The 21,696-nt window shown below is 35.0% G+C and overlaps 1 protein-coding gene across 1 annotated transcript in view; it reads right to left on the reverse strand.

Moving 5' to 3' along the window:
* Nucleotides 1-332: 332 nt before the first annotated feature.
* The window catches only part of Ero1a (endoplasmic reticulum oxidoreductase 1 alpha), a 38,583-nt gene continuing 17,219 nt past the window's right edge, over nt 333-21,696 (reverse strand). Inside the window, exons 6-17 of the mRNA XM_010632695.3 lie at nt 20,988-21,064; nt 20,829-20,902; nt 16,965-17,085; nt 14,527-14,573; nt 11,911-11,922; nt 10,385-10,411; nt 10,186-10,278; nt 9,149-9,395; nt 8,594-8,663; nt 2,717-2,803; nt 2,509-2,642; nt 333-794 (exon numbers count right to left, since the gene is read on the reverse strand). Coding sequence (XP_010630997.1) covers nt 734-794; nt 2,509-2,642; nt 2,717-2,803; nt 8,594-8,663; nt 9,149-9,395; nt 10,186-10,278; nt 10,385-10,411; nt 11,911-11,922; nt 14,527-14,573; nt 16,965-17,085; nt 20,829-20,902; nt 20,988-21,064 — 1,050 coding nt within the window. The 3' untranslated portion in view covers nt 333-733. The remainder of the gene's footprint in view (nt 795-2,508; nt 2,643-2,716; nt 2,804-8,593; nt 8,664-9,148; nt 9,396-10,185; nt 10,279-10,384; nt 10,412-11,910; nt 11,923-14,526; nt 14,574-16,964; nt 17,086-20,828; nt 20,903-20,987; nt 21,065-21,696) is intronic.

Here is a 21,696-nt window from a genome sequence, read left to right on the forward strand (position 1 = left end):
AACTGATGGTTTTCATACCAATGTACTTTAGGATTGTCAGATAAAACACAGGACCTTCAGTTAAATTTGAATTTCAAACAAATAATGAATAATTTATTGTATAAGTATGTCCCAAATATCACATGTAATATATTTTAAAGCAAACTAGTTGTTTATCTCAAATTCAATTCTAACTGGGCATTCTGCATTTTTACTCACTAAATCTGACAACCCTATATGTATTGAAAAATCTATGCTGTTAATTATGAGTCATTCATGAGCCTCCCTAGTATTTTCCTTTTAAATATTTGTCACATTTGCCACATCTTATTTTTATTACATTTCTTTTTTGGTACCGGGGATCAAACTTGGGTCCTTGTGCTTGCAAGGCAGGTGGCGGAACCACTGAGCTAAATCCCTGGCCCTATTACATCTTCTTAAACAAAACTCTAGTTTGAGAGACTTAAAAACATCATTTACATGGTTTTAGCATATATGAATCTGATAATCCTGCTTTTATTCAATATTAAAATTTTGTACCACATTATCAAAGTACTTTATTCACAATAATATTAAACACAGACGGGACAATTTTTAAAAAGTTTACTTACAACAATATAACTCTCCTTTTACAAAAGCAGCTTATATAAAATGTTTGGCTGAAGACTGTCACTGCTATTACATTACCCTTTGAACGAAACTGCATTCTTTGGCCACCAGCATCCAGAAACAGGCTTATTTCAAATTGTTTTCCTTAATGAATATTGTGTAACAAGTTCCTAAAGTTTTCTAATTCTTTCACACTTGTAGAAATTCTGAAACCAAAAAATATTTCACTCAAAAACCATCTCAAACAAATTTTTTCTGTAGAAGTTATTCACTTTACATTTTTAGAGCACAGAAAATTTTAAAATTATTTCAACAAATGGAAATGTGTGTAAACCATTTAATCTATTTTGATGTAATTTAATTGTTCATTTAATTTGGTAAAAGATAATATTGTCCAGAAATTAGTTATTTTTACTATAAAAGTATTAAAATATATACATGTAGATATTGAAAAATGCATGTACTTTATTTATAACCATAATCATTTACTCAGAATTAAAGTATGAGTAGTATAAAATACATAAATATATAAGTATTAAAATACTACGGTATTTTGAGTATTCATAAATATATTCATATGCTTAATATTTAAGTCCATAATATAAATGCTAGAAATACAGAAATATTGAAACACATTTCAAATATTCACAAGCATACAAATACTTTAGAATAATATGCTATTATTTAGTAAATGTACAAAGAATCAAAGTTATTGGTCTGATAAAGTGAGAACAGTAAATGATTGTGCGACCAAATTATTCTCATTGAACTTTATAAAAAGTAAAGTTTTTTCCTTGTTATTTGGAGGTGTGTCCATTATTTTAAGTGCACTTTAGCTGTGCTTCCCAGCAAAAAGAAGTAGCAGAAAAGGCAATAAAACATAACCGTCAAGCTCTTGGGTGCTAGGGAAGTAACTGGGCTGATCAGTCATCTCAAGCCCAAAACACTAAATCATACTTTTTTTAAATGAAGAAACACAATTCTTAAAAATAATGTTAATGTGGAAGCCTGGGGTGCAGCTCAGAGGCAGAGCACTTGCCTGGCATGCGTAAGGCCCCAGGCTCAATCTCCAACCCCACAAACATATTTAAAAGGTTTTAGAAATCTCAGCATTCTTTACATTGATAATCAAGAATGAAGTACATCTGTAATAAATTCCCCCCTCTCACCACCCCCCCCATACAGGGTGGGCTCACACAGAGCCGAGCTACACACTGAGCTGCCCCAGCTGACCTCAAACCTTCACTCTTCCTTCCTCAGCCTCCCAAGTATCTGGGACTACAGATATGCGCACCACACCCATCAAATTTCTGGACATATGTTCCTTTTTCACACCTGCAATCATTTTTGCAGGAAATGATTTTGGTTTGGTTTTTTTTTTTTTTTGGTTTTTTGAGACAGGGTCTCACTATGTAGTTGAAACTGACCTGGAACTCACTATGGAGCCCAGGATGGTCTCGAACTCACAGCGATCCTCCTGCCTCAGACTCCCGAGTGCTGGGATTATAGGCGTGTGCCACCATGCCTGGCCAGAAATGATTATCTTTAAAATATTAATACTTTCATATAATGGTGAGTTCATAGAGAAACATATATGCAACTATATTAAACATGATTTTTCTAAGAACTTAAAAAAATTGGACAGCACAAAAAACTGCTTTTAAAAATTAGAAAAAATGGACAATTCAGTGAGGTGAGTATCAGTACCAATCTATAATTTAATTATGAAATAAGTCAATAGATGAATATTTAAAAATCATCTAATGATTTTGTGTATAAACATACTTGAGGTATTTTGTAAGATCATTTCTAAGGAGATTATTGCACTAAAAAGGCTGTTCCTTACCTAGCTTTATCTGAGAGTATAAATGTTGCATTGGACTTAGCTAGCAGAAACGATTTCAGTACATTTATACTAACCTTCCAAATGCATTAAATAGTGATACTATTTCTTGTCTGGTTAGATGGAATTCATAACTGGGTCCACTTTCTGGCATATTTGCTATCAGTTTCTCAGAAAACAAGATCTTCAGAGCAGTGCCCAAACCTTGAGTCTATAATAGAAGAAAAAAAAATTAGGAAAATTCATGCAAAGGGTAAATGAGAAAAACAAGTTTCACTTGCTTACCTGAAGCTTTCCCCACAGTCGACATTTAAAACAACCAACACAATCCATGATTCTTGAAATATTTCTAAAATGCAGCCGAAAGTCCTCCTAAAGACAATTTAACAAAATGTTATTAAGATGTACTATGTAGGTCTGGGGATGTACGTAGCTCAGTGGTAGAGTGCTTGCCTAGCTTGTGCAGGCCCTGGATTCAATCCTCAATACTAGAAAAAAAAAAAAAAGATATAATATGTGGTCATCTAATATGTATTTTTTGAGTGCTCACTTCAGTAGCACATATAATAAGTATTTTCTGAGTGCCTTCTATGTGTTTAACACTGGGAAAGATACTATGTGGTACCAAAAACAGAAAAGAACTGAAATTCATTGAGCATCTCCTGCACACCAGAATCTTTACAGGTACAACCATATTTCATTATCACCACAAATTTTTAAAAGTAAATATTATTATAAGCTATCCCTAATGGGTTAAAAACAAGACTCAGAGAAATTAGGTACCTTATCTAAATTCCCATCGAGTAAGTAGCAAACTTAGAACCCAGGCCTGCCTGAGTCCAAGGCTAATCTATCTGCCAAAACATAAAAAGCAACTTAGCTGATGGGCCCTCGTGTATGCAGTTATTAATTGTCGATCGTGGCAGGACAGGGGTTAGAAGACATCATTTACCAAAAAGGGAAAAAGGGAAAAAGAAGGAAGGAGATCTTTGGTTTCACCACAGTTAAATTATGGCTTGGATTTCTTTTTATTAACACAAAAATACTCAAAATATATTAAACACGCATTACTCACCACCAAGTTTTAGAAAGAAACTATTCCAAGTACAACTGAAGTTCCCCAAGTATCCTTCGAAATTTCAGTATCCCATCCTCACTGCTATGCTGAATCTGGTGTTTCTTGTTTGCTTTGTTTTTAATGTATTTATTACATAATCGTGTATCTAGCAATACTGGGGTATTGTATTGCTTATAACAGAGTAACATGAATCCAGCTCATGCAAAGTAAGAAATACAAAATAAAAAGAAGGGAAGCCAAGAATGCAACCTTCTTTTACTACAGTGGAAATTATTAGCTGCTCCTCCAAGGGACTCATTCTATCCTGGTCCTAAGAGTGGAATCCTAAGCTCCCACTATTCTAAGCAGAAAACCAACATTCCAGATATAGCACCAATTATTTCACTTGGCCTATAATTTGAAAAGCAAAAAATGTGCTAAACTATACTCTGGGTTCAACCCAGAGTTCATATATTCTTTTTTATTCATTAAGTTTATTGGCACATTTTAGGTATACAACATGACAGTCATCACTGGGAGTTTGTACCTGTATATGATATATCTTGGTTCCTATTTTTTCCCCATTCCCCTGACCTCTCTTCAAACCCTCCACCCCTCCCTATTTACAAAGACTTTGTTTCTCTTTTTTCCTTTTCTCATATTTTTTTCTTTCTGCTACCCCCCCACCCCCATTTCCCCTTTCCCTTCCCCTTTGGACCTTTTCTTCCAATTTCACATTATCTATTATACACTATGATCCTCAATTACCCTTTCAGTTTCTCACACCAGAGAAACTATTTGGTATTTATACATCTGTGTCCTCTTTATTTCACTTAAGAGTATGGCCTCAATGTGCATCCACTTAGCTATAAATATCTCTATTGTTCTTTATGGCTAAGTAGTACTCCATTTTATTTTTTTAAAATACACATCTTCTTTATCTAGTCACTAGCTCATGGGCATTTGGGCTGTTTCCAAGATTTAGCTATTACAAACTATGTTGCTATAAACAGGGGTGAGCATATATCACTGGGGTATGATGCTTTTCTTTTGGGAAAACACCCAGCAGGGGAATAGCTGGATCAAAGAGGACCTCTATTCCTAGTGTTTGAGGTATCTCCACACTGATTTCCACAGTGGTTGCACCAGTCTACACTCCCACCAACAGTGGAGAAGGGTTCCTACCCGCCAACACACAGCCCCGCCAGCATTTGTTATTGGTTGATTTCATGATAGCAGCCATCCTTTCTGGGGTAAGGTGGAATCTTAGTGTTGCATTTCTCAAATGATCAGTGGTACTGAACATTTTTTCATATGTTTATTTGCTGATTCTACTTCTTGATCTGACAAATGTCTGTTCATTTCAGGTGCCCATTTTGGGATTGGGTCTTTAAATTTGGGAGGTCTGATTTTTAAAAATTCTTTATTCTAGATAGTAGACCTTAGTCTGAGGAACAGCTAGTAAAAATTTTTTTATACATTGTGGGTTGTCTCTTCATTATGTTGGTGGTTTCTCTTGCTGTGCAGATCCTTTTTAATAAGATGAGATCACACTTGTTGATCCTTTGTGTTAGTTCATGTGCAACTGAGGTTTTGTTAATGAAATCTTTTCCTATGCCAGTGTCTTCAAGAGTTTTACCTAACCTGTCTTCCAGAAAGTTTAGTTCCATTTTAGTTTAGTGCACAGTGAGAGATGTAAGTCTAGTTTTAATCTGTAGCATGTCAAAACCCAATTCTTCCAGCACCATTTATTAAGAGGGCTCTTTCCCCCAGTGAGGGTGTTTGGCTCCTTTGTCGAAGATGAGGTGGCTGAGTATGTCTGGAGTTGTTTCCATATATTCTTAATATTCTTTGTGCCTTTTCAGGAAGAGGTAATCTAATTTGAAACCTACTATTCAAAAAACTACCCATTATTATTCTAGATGGATTTCATGATTTAAGGTGTCCCTTAAAACTAGTATTATGACCTGGACTTAAAGAAAAATCACATTTCAAATAACAACAGAGTAACAAAATGGCTCTAAAGCACATGTCCTCATCCTACAAGCTACTGAACTCCAGGAGACTTAATAGCTATTGTCAGAGTCTACAAAATGCATGTATGAGATAAGATTATATATAGAGAGAATAAATACTTCCCACATCAGCTCTGCAATTTCCAAATGGATATAAATGTTATGAGCAATAAAATACAACTTTTCCTTTAAAATATTACTAAGTGCATAGTGGCTTTTGGGCAATTATATACTTTCACAATCAATAGATACTAAAAATATACTTTCATGGGAAAAAAGCTTTATGTTTTTTACTTTAGGAGTCTCTAATACTTGTAAAGGCTAAAAGCCTGTGTTCTGGAAGATTATGCTTGCTTCTGTAGACACTGTCTAAATTCAGTATTCGAATGTACAGTAATTCAATTATTTGAAGGTGGCAGTTCTTGAGTCTGTCTTTACATGCTATGCACAGAAAGTCTGTACATGCTTTCAATAATGCAATAAAAATGGTAAATTAAAAACAAGCACATAAAATAGCATGCATCTTCTACCTAGGTGATCATAACATGCTAGAACCAAATTAACAGGTTAGATTATGAGAATCAGAGAAAATCTCCCCAGCTTCCATAAATAACAATCATAGTCAATAACCTCATTAAATCTCAGAAAAATTTAGGATCCTCAAAATAACCAGAACCTAACAGAATGATAAATCCTCTTTGTACGGGCAAACAGTTTTAGGTCATTATTTTGTCTGTTTTAAAGAAATGGGGTCCTGGGGCCGGGGATTTAGCTCAGCAGTTCAGTGGCCTGCCTTGCAAGTGCAAGGACCCGAGTTCAATCCCCGGTACCAAAAAAACAAAAAAAGAAAGAAAGAAATGGGGTCCTGCCAAGTTGCCCATGTTAGCCTCAAACTCCAGCACTTGAGCAATCCTCTGCCTTGGCCTTTGGAGTAGCACAGACAGAATCTGTGTGTAACCACACCTGGCTTTTTAATTATGTTTAATTATAGTTCTTTGGCAAAATAATGAAATGTACTGTGGTGGTACACTGTGATTTATACTCAGTGAAATCAACTAACCAATTCTCATCCAAATTATCAAATGTTTTTGTATGTCTTCAAGTGAGACCCTATTCTATTTTAAATTGAACATTTAAATATTTCTGTTTTAGGTAAATCCTCTATTTCTAACCATATACTGAGTAGAAAGGAATCACAATTAGACTTTAAAAAAATGAGTTCATAAATATAACTGTTCAAATCAATGTTTACCACGAAGTACTTTTAGAAAAAGAAGGAAATCTCTGATGTTCACATGCTTTTTTTAAACCTCTTTTGTCTAAAATTGGATTCAAAAAAATTGTTAGGTAAGGACTTTGCATAAACTTCACACGCATGAAAGCTAAGCATTTGGGAGTTTTGATCAAATTAAAACATTGTGAAAAATATTTCTAATTTGCACAATCTGAAAAGGGCTGATGCTAAAACACTCTCCAATAAACCAGCAAGTAAACTAAAATAAGGAACATACTGAAAATAGTAGGCAAAAAATAAGTCTTATTGAAGCATCTTCCCCCTCACTTTCTAGTTCCTGGAAACTGTTTGGGAGATTATATAACCACTGAGTATGTTTTTATAGCAAAAATGCTTTAAGTAGGAGATAGATGGGAGAGCAAGAACTATTATCTAACAGCACTTTCTTTTGCAAGATGTATAAAAAGTTTCTTCATCATGGAAAGAAACCAAGAATAACAGAGGAAGCTGGTTATAAATATTCCAATGAAATCAGATCAAGCCCCGTGGTATTAAGGGCCTATTCCCTTTGCTTACCAATAGCTTAGTAAAGACAACAGTAACATAATTTTGGGCCGGGGATTTAGCTCAGCAGTTTGGTGGCCTGCCTTGCAAGCGCAAAGACCCGAGTTCAATCCCTGGTACCAAAAAAAAAACAAACAAACAAACATAATTTTACTTCACTTCCCAAATAGTCTGGAAAATCCCCTGAGGGTAGGAGCTGTGTCTCCCTTTAATGTCAAAAATCATGTTCCATACACAGTATTTAATAAGTCTTCCTAGTAAGATTTTATCTTCGTAGCATCTGGTGGCAAATCCATACTCAGCACAGCCTGGCCTGAGGTCATACCCCTTTAAGAGGCAAGGCAATGACCACAGCCCCCTCGTTCTGTCCGTCCCACAGCCACATGCTGGCACTGTGACCTGCCTTTAATGCTCAGTGCGTAAGCTGGCTGACAAAATGTCACACAGTGCCAGCTCCTCCTAAACACCATCTTTTAATTTAACCAATACCATTTTTAGAATTTTCTTCGGCAAAAAGACAGGCTAATACTAGTACTTACGTTCTGGGTCCTTCTGTTTAATTTTTAAACCCTATTTATTACATAAAACCATCAAGGTGAAAGCCATCCCATCTATAAAGGATACAGAAATACACAGCTTATTATTTTATGTTGTAGGGTTTTTGTTTTGCTTTGGAGATTTTTTTGGTGGGGGCAACCCAGGGCCTCAAGTGTGCTAAGCTCATGTTCTACTTCTGAACTCTACCTCTGACCCCTACTTGTTATTTTGAACATAATACAAAGTAGACCCTAAGTTGGACCTGCCTATAAGGAAAACTCTAACTCCAAGTTTTCATATATGTGTGTGTGTATCTCAAAATTTACTATTAAGTATAAATATAGGGGCTTATTTTTAAAACTGACAATTCTTTATGTTTATGGGGTACAATGTTGTATTTTGAAATTAGGTTTGCGATGTGAAATGATCAGGCTAGCTGATAAATCCACTATACCTCACATACTTATTTTTTTGTAGTGAGAACATTTAGAACCGACTCAGCAATTCTGAAATGTAAAATTTATTATTACTTATTATAGTCACCGTTCTGTGAAATAGATTACACTAATGTATTATTCTTCTAACTACAACTCAATACCCTGTGATTAACACCTTCTTTTCCTCCCCCATTCCCCTTCCCAGCTTCTGGTAAACATCATGTTATTCTCTTCTTTTATGAGTAATACATGAATTTATATTCATACCTGCATATGTTAATCAGTTTATCTGTAACAATTAAAGTATAAAATAATTACCTTTAGTTTTTGGGCTTCTTTTTTATCCCCAGCAAAAAGTGAATTCTCATCAAAATGCAAAGGAAATGACCTGCATTTTAGAATAAAAAATATTTATTCTCGTGCATTATAAATATTAAAGTCCCTTCTAATATAATATTCTGCTTGTCAATTATAAATAATGTAATTCAAATAGAGCAGAAAACAGTAAAAACAACACTTTGATGCAAACATAATGCAAGCGTCACATAATAAAAATATTGTTCTTAAAGTTAAAAAATCTGCAATTTTGGTATACAGATCAAAATAAAAGCACAACTCAATTCTAAAAGTGCCATGAGCAAAATTAGCTTTTGATTATTTTTCAAATAGTTTTCCTTAGGGCCAGGGATTTAGCTCAGCAGTTCGGTGGCCTGCCTTGCAAGCGCAGGGACCCGAGTTTAATCCCCAGTACCAAAAAATTAAAAAATAAAACAAATAAAATAGTTTTCCTTTCTCCATATAAATATTTAAGAATTTAATCTTAAATACCACTTGTCACTTCTCTATTGATGTGTAAAGTGCAATATAACTTACTTGATTTCACGAAGAATTTCCAGAAGTAACATTTTGTTTTCTTCATCCTGAATTTTATTTCCAGTGAAGAGCTGAAAATCTGGGCGCTCAAAGAATGGTAACACTTTAGATAAAGCCCTTAATTCAATTAAGTAGAGGAAATACAAGTTCTTAAGCCTTCGTGGGCCCTCTCCTTCAGTCAGAATTGCATCAAACCGCTGCTGAAATTCCGTAATGTTATGTCCCCACTTCGTTTCTAGCCAGGTATCTGGGAAGAGAAAAATACTAAAAACTGAATTTTACTTAAATAACTTTCACTTTAATTGTATTAAGTTACTTATACTTGCAGATGTTGATTTCATTTTGCATTTATATACATACCAAAGAAAACTGGTCTTTATAATTTACCCCTTAAAAATTCCATATTAAGATTTTATCTTCTAAAACCCAGCCTTAAAAATGAATTCAATGTTTTAATGAGAAAGTAATTCTAATAAAAATCACATTTCTGAATTATAAACATATTCATAAAATCAAAATATGTAATTGAAAAATCACTATCTGAAATTATTAACAGTTTGAAGGATTACTTCAAGTCATAGTCACTATTTTGTTTCCGAGAGGTAAAACCCTCTAATTCCCAGAAGATGTTACAGACAAAATGAATCATGGTCTCATTTATCAACAGTGTCCCTGAACCATAAAGAACAGGGAAAATGCTTTACCCATTAGAGCTGGCCCATAAAAAGGCTCTGTTGTCACATCTAACAAATAATAAACTGCTGTTAGGAGCTAGTTTAATTCCCACGACAAAAGAAAACAGTATTTCCAAAGTGTGATTTTAAGCAGTTTCTTAAAAGAAGGTAAGGAATTGATAATCAGAGCTATTCAACTGTAGCAACAGTTCCCATATGCCTGACTACCACCATTTAAGAAGAGATTTTTAATATCCTCTATTCAGGCCGCTCTGTCTTTTCCCATTCAGATAAATACCATGAAGAATTTAAGAATGCCTGAAAATAAGTGTGAAAAGGCAAATAAAAGTAAACATCACCTACCTTGTAAAAGATACCTCGCACTCAAATGCACATTAATGCTTGCATGTAAGCCAGATATAAGTCTGTAGAATGCTCTCTTTTCTACACAGAGGCCTAAAAAGAGTCAGTGATTTAGAAATAAAATTTCATACGTAAATCTTAGATTAATTTTATTTTTAAAAATTTTCTAAATTGAAAGTTTTGAAACATTTCTAATTACCTTCTAGCCAACTGTAAAATGTGTTCTCTGAAATTAAAGGAAAAGTAAGTCACAAGTTTATAAAAATGCCAAGAGACAAGTTTTTCCAGTGTTAAGCTACATTATAGAAATTTTGTGGCAGTGTTTTAAAAGACTATTCTTTTAAAATCTTACTTGTCTCTTCCTTCAAAGGAGGAAGCAAGAAATGGTGGGGGTTCAGCACGTACCAATCTGCTGCTCAGACCTGAAAAGGCTTTAGCATCACTTTAGGCAGCCACAGTCTCATCATTTTCTGGATACAGTGGGTTTTTTTTGGGGGGCGGGGGTGTTGAGACAGGGTCTCACTACATAGTTGAGACTGACCTGGAACTCACTATGTGGCCAGACTGGTCTCGAACTCACAGTTATCCTCCTGCCTCAGCCTCCCAAGTGCTGGGATTACAGGCATGTGCCACCACACCCAGCTTGGATAGAGTGTTTTATATGATGCCAAAATACAGGATTTAAATGGCAAAGCAATCAAAAATGGGAAAATATCTAGCTTAGATAGTAACTGATGCTATGAAAATTAAGGACTCATTATAAATTAAGGGCTCTGCTTTTTAAATCGGAAAAATGAATAAAAATTATAAAATAGCATTGGAGGTGTATTACTTCTACAGAGTGGGTAGTATTCCATACCAGTCACTATTTCAAAAAAATAATTTATAGAAATGTTACAGAAATCAATTACCTATTACATTCTATGACCTAATGAGATCACTTTTAATAGTTTTAGAAAGTTGTTTTTAAGATTATGCTTTAAAGAAATAATTTAAAATGTAGAGGACAAGAAATTTGCAGAAAGATGATTATGTTACAAGTTTTAAAACCCTGAATAATAAAAATGTACAATAATGTCCAAGTATGATAGAATACAATGTAACTAGTTAAAATGGTAAAATAACACAACTATGAAAATAAGAATTTAGAAAATAACAATACTATATGTACATGAGAATGATTTGTTTGAAATATATAAAAATATGTAATAAATCATTATAACTATGGAAAGATTTATGTATACATTTGCTACAGAGATAATAAGTACTGCATTATACAGGGTTATTTTTTACTGCAGTTGTTTACGGTGATATTAAAAATAAATCTCAACCAAGCATACAAATAATACAAGCAAAGACAAAGGGAATAAGCAATAAATTGGACTATATAAAAATTTAAAACATTTGTTTATAAGAAAAGTATATACAAAAGCCAAACGCAAATGCCAAACTGGGTAAAATTCATGTTGCAAATATGACAGAGGAATCTACCCTAAATACATAAAAAGATCATAAACCAAACCAAAATGCTAGAATGTTCATTAAAAAGGGCCTGGATACAGCCATTTTCTCTTAACCAGTGCTACTGCCTCCAGAATTATAAAGAAATAAAAATTAGTTCTGGGTCTCAGCACTGGGAAGAAAAATGAGATTTTCTTTAAAATAAATATCCTAATATATAAGCAAATCCATGTGTGTAACGTAAGAAAAAGAAGTTATACTTACCTTTGCTTTTTCCTGAAAAATAGAACAAAACATTTATTATTACACACTTCTTCTATGTGTGCCTTTTATAACGCTACACTTTCAAAGAATAAGACTTTCTAAGCATGAGTCATTTTCTGCACCTGAAATGCCCAGGACTGCAACTGTGTCTAGCAGGGACAGGAATCCGCCTGGGTGCCTGACCCATCTCTAGGCGCGTGCACCAGGAGCTTCAGCTCCCCAGCTTTAATATAGGCTGATGGAAGGGAGGAGGCCAGTCCAGCACCTGAGAGTACTCTTAAATATCTTAAGGACGTATGTTTACTTGGCTGCCAGAGACTTTTTCCACAGTTACTGTCCTCAAGCTACAAAGTAATTTCCATTAAATATTTCTATTATTGCACTGAAAGCTCTAGACTGACATAAGATTTAACCTTAGGAATATTTTCAAAGATGATAAAATTCAAATTACAGATAAATAGATAAAACAACAATTTGTATGTGGACGCTTATTTATAATTGAAAGATTATCTTCATTTTGTTCATCTTTCATTAATGCTATCATTATTAAATATATATTATTCACTACAGATGTTTATAAAAAAGATAGTTATCCATAACTCCCTTCCCCAAGATAAATATCACTTATATTTTGTTAAATGCTCTTTTTCTTTGTGTATAGCTATTTAGGTTATATTAATAATGTTTTTATAAAAATGTATCATACAGATATATTTTTTTGTTCTTCTTTTTTTGGTACTGGGGATCTAACTCAGGACATTGCACTTGCAAGGCAGGTGAGGTGCCACTGAGCTAAATCCCCGGCCCACATACATATTGTTTTGATTCTGCCTTCTTTGCCTCAATGTGCTACTGAGTGCGATCAACTTTTTTATTTGAATGAAAACAAATTCATGGCAACATTTATTATGGCTGTATTGTACAATGACTTTATTTAAATCACTTAACCAGTTTCTTAATCATAAGCATTTAAATTATCATCATTTATTTTTATTTTCTTCTCCTTGTGGTACTGGGCTTTGTACTGGGCTTTCTTTGCTTTTTATTTTGAGACAAGGTCTCAGCAAGTTGCCCAGGTTGGGCTCAAGCCTGTGATCCTCCTGCCTCGGCTTCCCAGAATGCTAGTATCCCCAGAGTGCTGGGCATGAGCTATCACACCCAGCTCCCATTTATCTTTAATGTAAGTGAGGGTTGTTAATGTATCAAAGTATAATGTGAGTTCATAGTAAAGACTGCTATTCATCTATGAACTTGAATTTCATCTGATAGTAAATCAATAGCTTCTACTTTGTCACTGTATATGTGACTCTGTGCAAATCCCAAAAGCCCTGCTTAAGAGCCTTTCCTGATCTAAGTCAGTCAACATTTAGAGAATTATGAGACCTCACTGGCTTAAAGAAGAAAATTTATATTTATTGACTGTATGAGATCAGCATCTTTTCAAATACATTTTAAAAATTATAACTTTACACATTTGCTAAAAGTACATCAAAGATTTTATCAGTAAGCACATAGTCAAAGAGAGCACAGACTAAGATATTTCATGTAATAGCTCAAATTCCAAATGACGAATGTCATCATACTGTGTATCTAAAATGTACCAATGAAATTAATGAATTTAAATAAAATAAAATAAATTTTATAGGCTGGGGATTTAGCTCAGTGGCTATACCACCTGCCTTGCAAATACAAGGACCCGAGTTCAATGCCCGGTACCAAAATAAATAAATAAATTAATTAATTAATAATAAATAGAGCAAGAGAACATGGATACGTATGTTCTACTGAACAAGTCAGATCATCACTGAATGAGCCTCTTCAACAGATCATTCTGCCTTTTAGTGAGTAGGCAGGGTTTGAGGGTTTCAGCTGCACACTCTGCCACCTACACAGTGCCTAGCATGGGTACATGATGAATAATCGTTTGTGGAAAGAACACATGACTTTCACTGTTTTAGACAAGACCATTCAATGAGGACAGCAAACACTGACAGTTTACCTAAAAGACTTCTCCATATATTATGTATCGGGCTCTACAGAAAGGGATGGAACAGATAAATGCTGCCCAGTATGCCCAGCATCCTAGGGCCGAGCAAATGGTGTAGGTATATAAGCGACAATAATAAAACCCAGCAAAAAGAAGGCTTAGTGAGAATAAAAAGCATATGTATAAGGTAACTTTATGAGGACCAGGAAAGTTTTACAGAAAAGGCAGCATTTGGGCCAGACCTTGAGGGGAGAAATGAAAAATGATAATGAGATATAAAGATATATGTAAATTTAAACTCACACTCTCAATATAGAGCATCTAAGTATATTATCAAGTTCTGGGGAAATTCTGTGTTTTCTGAATATTCGGTTATCTAGAAAATGAGTAAAAACTAAAATTAGTGAAGTAAGTATATATCCTAATCTTCATCTTATGCTAGTCTGTTTACCATGAACTTCAGTACAGAAACACTCCTCACTGAAATACAGTTACAGCTCTGCAGAGTGAGGCCAGACTATGGACACAGGACCGTGGCTGCACCACCTGCCATTTTCTTGCCTTACCTTTCCTTCTAATCAAAGTTCACAGGCTGATAAATGATATAACAATGCAAACAAGGAACTCACCTTGACCAGAAGCCAGAGGATTTAAAGGCCTTTTAATTGTCTGTGGCCTAGAAACAAAAGAATTAAAAGTATTGTATAAAACATAAGTATGTTACCAGTCATGTTATTATTATTTACGCAAGGTGATATTATCTTAGGAAGATATTTAATGACTATATTCAAGTCAAACGGTTTCACTGGGGCTATGAAATATTTAATTTTTTCTAATACCATCAGAATTTATTGGCTATTGTCTTAGTGATAATAGCGCCTGATCTTTCCCCATGAAAGCAGCCAGCAAGTCTCTTCCTAATCACTCCTTCAAACAAAAGAAGAAAAAACACCAGTCCAGCTCTTCTCCACTACTCATTAACATGTTTTTATATAATTATTAATATGTCTGTGTGCACACCACAAAGTATACCCCTTACTGAAAGTCAAAAATATAAACATTCCAATATAAGCATTAAAACTCAGCAGTGAAAAAACTACCAGCAGATTATTTTACAGTAAGGTAATCTTAAACACATCAGTTGGCCCTGTGGCCATCAAATTTGTTATGGCTTGAATAAACATGTTTTTATATAATTATTAATATGTCTGTGTGCACACCACAAAGTATACCCCTTACTGAAAGTCAAAAATATAAACATTCCAATATAAGCATTAAAACTCAGCAGTGAAAAAACTACCAGCAGATTATTTTACAGTAAGGTAATCTTAAACACATCAGTTGGCCCTGTGGCCATCAAATTTGTTATGGCTTGAATAAAAGGTTTTTATACTAGGAAAAAACAGCCAGAAGTTTTCTGAAGATTTTTTTTTTTTTTTTTTTTGGGGGACCAGGCATCTGGCTTGCGGCAGGGTCCGTTAAGGTAATCTTAAACACATCAGTTGGCCCTGTGGCCATCAAATTTGTTATGGCTTGAATAAAAGGTTTTTATACTAGGAAAAAACAGCCAGAAGTTTTCTGAAGATTTTTTTTTTTTTTTTTTTGGTGGTACCAGGCATCGTGCTTGCGAGGCAGGCTCCGGAACCACTGAGCTAAATCCCAAGCCCGATATGTTATTTTTTTAAATTAATATGTCATTAAAGTGCCTTTAAATTTAAAAAAAAAGGCATTAGTATCATTAATAAACTATAGGGATTATTTTAATGTCATAATTTAAATTTTAAAAATGTATACAACTTGGGCTGGGGATTTAGCTCAGCGGTTCGGTGGCCTGCCTTGCAGCGCAAAGACCCGAGTTCAATCCCCGGTACCAAAAAAAACAAACAAACAAACAACAAAAAATATACAACTTGAGATTTCAAGAAAAAAAATAAGCTATATTTTAGCACAGTAAATATAATTTAGTGATTATATAACATTATCATCAATATGTGAATCAGAATATGAATTAGAAAATAACTATAAAACTAATACAAATCTAACAAATGATTTATAAACTTAATTTTAACTAAATTTAAATTTAAATTTAAACTTTAATTTTTAACTAAAGACAACAACAAAAAGAATTCTTTAAAATAAACTTTTAGGTCATCAAGCCAAACATTTCTAATAGTATTCAAGAGAATTTAAATAAAATGCATGGCAGAAATTAGTTAATAATAAAAAGTTTTCACTTTTCAAACAAGAAATTCTTCAAGTCAAAATGAGAGAGAGAGGAAAAAAATTAAATTATCCACATACTTGGGAACTCCAAAGATTTTTCTAGAATTGCCGTTAATCTCTGAGACAGCACTACGTGTACACACATCCCCCTTCACACACACACAGACACACACAGAAATTTTCTCGAAAAACCAATTAGCCTAGTTGAGAACCTCAGGCTTCTAAGTGAATAACCCGAAGCATTCCTCAGTCACCAGGTGACCAACCTGACTGCTTCCACGAGGGGTCAGGAGTACAAAGCGGGCCTTTCCACTTCCTAGATTTTCACGAATGGAATGACTTAACTTCTCCAAGGCTCAGATTTTCCATCTGTAAAACAGTGATGACCCTACCCAGGTCCTATAAGAACTACAGGAGGAAATGCATGTAATATACAGAACACAATGGCTGGCATACAGTCAGTGCTAAAAAACGTTACCTTTTTAAAATTGCTCTCTGAAACCAATTTAACTTTAGGGCAGGCTGAAATAATGACAGCCACAGAAAGGACAGTGCACTGCACCAAAAAGAGAAAGAGTTGTGTATTCTAATCCATGCTCTGCCATTAACTGTCTGACCTGGCAAGTGAAGCAAATTTCCCTGGATTTAGGTTACTTCAGCCACAAAATGAGATTCTAGAATCTACTCAGGAACATTCATTAAGTACCCAGGATACTCTCATAAACATCTGATACTATTCTAAGTATCTTCAAAAAAGATTAGTTTTACATCATTATGACTTTGCTTATTTGTTTATAAAAAGAAATCACATCTTACAAGAAGTTCAAGTGAAAATGACACATACTTAAAACAGTTTTCTTCGTAGATGACATTCCATATTTTCCATGCATCTGGGCCCTTGTAACCTGTGTAGCGCTCAGGATTAAGGAGCAAATCTACATATTCAGCATCAGGGGACTGTATGTCTGTAAAATAAAATGTTTTATTACATCTTTTTATCTTTAATTATCTCTAAAAGCGACTATACTGGCATGGCATTGTACATCTGTAATCCCACCTATTCAAGATGCTGAGGCAGGAAGATCTCAAGTTTGAGGCTGGCCTGGACAATTTAGTGAGACTCTCAAAATAAAAAATGTAAAGCTAGGGATGTAGCTCAGTGGTAGAATACAAGCAAGTCCTGGATTCAATCCCACACAGAAAAAAAAAAAAAATTAGTATACAAGCCTTGATTTCAAGGCTTCTATCAGGGATATACAAATTTTTCAAGTGAAAGAAAAAGATGAAAAATAAAGTGGCTACCTTAACTGTACACATTGGTTACAAAAACATCTTAGTTTAAAGAAATGGTAGAAAAATATTGTGATTTTTTTTTTAAAACTGGGGACTGGACCACATTGAGCTACATCCACAATCCTTTATTTTTTCAGACCAAGTCTCACTAAATTGCTTAATTGCCTAGCCTGGGCTCAAATATGTAATCCCAGAAAGGCATGTGCCATTTTGCCCTGTGTATGTATGAATTTTAGAAATCAAGACATATGTAACTCCATTCTCATAATCCAACCAGCCAATAAATACGCATTTTGTCTCACATTAACTGTAGCAGTTCATCAGTAAATAGAGTATTACTGCCATATAATACTTGTTTCCAAATACTTTTTTGGGGGGTGGTACCAGGGATCAAACTCAGGACATCACACTTATCAAGCAAGCCCGGTGCCACTGAGCTAAAATCGCCAGCCCCCTGATTGTTACGTGTTAACCATCAGGATCCCCTACCCAGCTTTCCTAAAAATATAATACTAAAATGCAAAAGTTATGTGCAGAATGATTTTCTATTAAAATTATTTATTAAAGGAAAAGCTGAAAGCAACTTAAATGCCCAACATAGCAGAGCAGTTAAAAGCACAGGCTCTGGAGTCAGAGTGCTTGGGTTGGGACCCAGGTCCTGCTACCTATTCATAATTTATAACACTGTATGTTATAACTTCAAGGATAAGAGCCCTAGTCCTCCAGTGGCTCTGGGAAATTATTTAATAGTGCAGCAATCTTCTACTCAACTATAAACTTTTATAATATGAACCAGCAAATAATGAGGAAGGAGCCAAGATGACCCAAGAACAACCAAAGTTGATAAAAATCTGAGCACAGTGAATCTTTCCAGAGGGGCTGGGGGTATGGCTCAGTGTTACAGCCCCTGCCTCCCACATGTGAGGCCTGGGTTTGATCCCCAGCATAGATGAAAGAGAAAGAGAATATCCCTAATCAAAATTTACAAAATATCTTTTTTACTTCACCTATCATTTATGTAAATTATTTATTCCCTATCATGCTGCCCTTTTGAAAAACACTCATCCCGTTTGACCAGTAAAATAAATGCACATGGGAAGTGCTTCACCAAACTCTACCCCATATACGAGGTCAGCTGTTGATTCTCCATGCTACACGTTGCAGTCTCAAAATGAAACTGCAGTAATAGAAATGAAGCTACTACCATTTTTTTTCTAACACTGCAAGCCTAAAAATATTTGCTGTACATGAAAATTAGTTTTATCACATACAACAATGTTTAAGGCCAACGATGGTGAAATAAGAGATTTGGAGCATCTTTTATCCCCTTCCTAAAATAGTCTAAATCTTGGGATGTGTCTCATTCAACACACTGAGCTCAAATGTGTTTTGGAATAGAGAACTTTGATTTTACAAAAATAACACAGGACATATATTAGTACTATCCCGGCAGGGACTGGGCAGCAATGTGTAATCATAGGGCTGCGGGTGTAGCTCAGAAAGAAAGTTACCAGCTAGTGTAAAGGGTGAAATCTTTGTTTAGGATGCCTGAAACTGAAGCATGGTTTCTAGGTAACAATAATAGTTAGCATCAGTCATTTAAAGTAAGACCATGGAGCTGGCTGGGCCTGTACGCAGAGCACTCAGCTAGCATTCACAAGGCCCCACGTGTGAGGCCCAGCAAGCCCTTCTCCCTTCCCCAGCGAAAAAGAAACAGATTATTTCTGTTGCAAAACTCCTGAATACAATAAATTAGTTTATGTTACACTTAGGTGGGGAAATAATACATTTTCAGGAGCCAGGGATTTATTTAGCGCAGTGTCTGCTTCACAAGCACAAGGTCCTGGGGAAAAAAATGTGTTTTCAGAGTCTTCCAATTATAAGAATAAAAATTTGGCATTATAGACATGTATATGCAAAACAATGTCATGTTTCCTATTAAGGAAATCTCTTTTTCGTTTTCAAAAAGAAGGCACAACTGGGCAAGGCCAGCTACTCACAAGGCTGAGACCCAACGATTCCTTGAGCAGGAGTTCGATACTAGCCTAGTGGGCAAGGGTGTGACCAATTCCAAAAACTGGTCACAAAATTTAAAACAAGCATTTCCCTTTTCCTTCTTTTACAGGGATTTCAGGCTTCATCCTTTACTTGTAATCAAAACGATCAGCATCATTCTTTTTTGGCACTAGGGATCAAACTTGGGGAGTGGGTCCTTGCACTTTCAAGGCAGGTGGCAGCACCACTGAACTAAATCCAAATCCCCAGCCCGATCTGTATCATTCTTTATAGTAATTTTTTAAAAGATCATTAATCCATTACCAAGAAGCCATAGACGCTAAATTCAATTTGATTTAATTTTGTTTAGCCAATTAAAAGGCTAATATAAGAAAACTTAGAAAAGAGAATATATCAAAAAAAGAATGGGAGAATCCATAAATCTTGATCAAAGAGTTGTAATGCATGCTAAGGCTTTTAGATTTTAACAGCACCAACACTACTGCTTAGCTTTCAATGTTCCAGATATGTATGGCTTCATGGTTCGATATTCTCTTCCCCAAAAGCCACACAGGCCATCAGCAATCCAAGGAGCAGTTTTTAGTAACCCTACATTTTAGCCACCTATACCACATGTATGCATCTATTACAAAAGTTATGTACACCAGATACACAGAACTACAAAACTTAAAAGATGAATTTTCCTTAAGAAATTGAGTTTTCTTTGCAAATTGTTATGATGATAAAATACATAAAACAAAATTTACCAGTTCAAACGTATTTAAGTACACAATTAAGTGGCATAATATCGTATGACTATCACCTTCTGTTCCAGAACTTTCCCACCATCGCAACCTGAAACTTTCTTAATTACGGACAATAACATCCCCCCCACACCCCGACACACACATACTCCTACAACTTCTGATACATTTAATCTGTCTAACATTCTGTCTCTTATAAAGTTACCTATTCCAGGTATTTCAGAGAGGTGGGCTCATAAAATACGCGTCCTTTTGTGGTTGGCTTATTTCATTTAGCATGTTTTTAAGGTTCGCCATGTAGTAGCAGAGGTCAGAATTGCATTCCTGTTTATGGCTCAGTAGTAGTCCACTATGGGTATATGCATTCAGCACATTAGCTTATCCATCCAGGTGGTGATGGATACTTGAATTGTTTCTGCCTTTTGAATACTGTGAATGAGACTGCAAGGAACATGGGTTTATCTATATCTCAGTCTCCATTTTCAGTTCTTTTGTCTATATACCAAGGAATGGAACTGTTAGGTCACAGGATAATTCAAAGTTTAACTTTCTGAGGAACTGGTAAACTGTTAGAAACTGAGCTTTTAAAATAATTTTAATATAATTTTTTTCTTAAGTATGATTTCAAACCAAATGGACACTAAAAAATGCTATACCATCAGCTTCACAGAAGTTGTCTGAGGAGTCATCATGCTTGGTCCACTGAAGCACAGCCTTCTGCGTTTCCTCACTTCAAATGAAGAAAACAGTGTTATTGTTGTTTCAGTTCACACGTGACATGAAAGAAGCAAAGTACTGCAAAAAAAACCCTATACCTCAATGATTCATCCACCGCACCGAGTCGTTCAGCTTGCTCACATTCCTCAATGAGATTATTGGCTTCTTCAGAATACTACAATGAAAATGAAAGTAAATTGAACACCACTCCTTACATTTTAAAACTGTTAAAAAGAACTTAGAAGAACACAGAATTGAGAAGTTATCGCCACGGCTCTAAAATTTTAAAAGTTCTCACATTCTCCTTGAAGCTAGAAAATAAGCTGAGGTTTTGCTTCTTATCTTGGTTAAACACAGCTTAGTATTACGTTCACCAATTAAAGAATGTCGTTCTGAAAAAATGTCTGAGGTATGAACACGGGGTACATTATCCTGCTTTTCTATGACCCAACTAAGCGCTGGTATTGTCCAGTTTTCTAACCCCAGCAACACCACTACCCCAAAAACGCACCATGCTCCTGTCTGACATTACAGAAGAGTCTGGGCATGAGGTGCATGAGAAGTCTACCCTCTTCACAATTTTCCTATAAATCTAAGACTGTTATAAAATTAAAGTTTGTTTTAAAAGGGAGACAGAAGAGACATGTAAACCAAATTCAATGTATGAAATATATCTGAATCCTATTTCCAAAAAAAAACTATTAAGGTATTTATGGAAGAGCCAGAGAGACACAATCCCTGACCATGCGCATGTTCTTTTTCTTTCTTTTTGGTACTGGGAATCAACTCGGGACCTTGTGCTTGCGA

Source organism: Fukomys damarensis, unplaced genomic scaffold (assembly GCF_012274545.1).
Source record: "Fukomys damarensis isolate Sample0158 unplaced genomic scaffold, DMR_v1.0_HiC HiC_scaffold_17, whole genome shotgun sequence".
NCBI classification, from domain to species: Eukaryota; Metazoa; Chordata; class Mammalia; order Rodentia; family Bathyergidae; genus Fukomys; species Fukomys damarensis.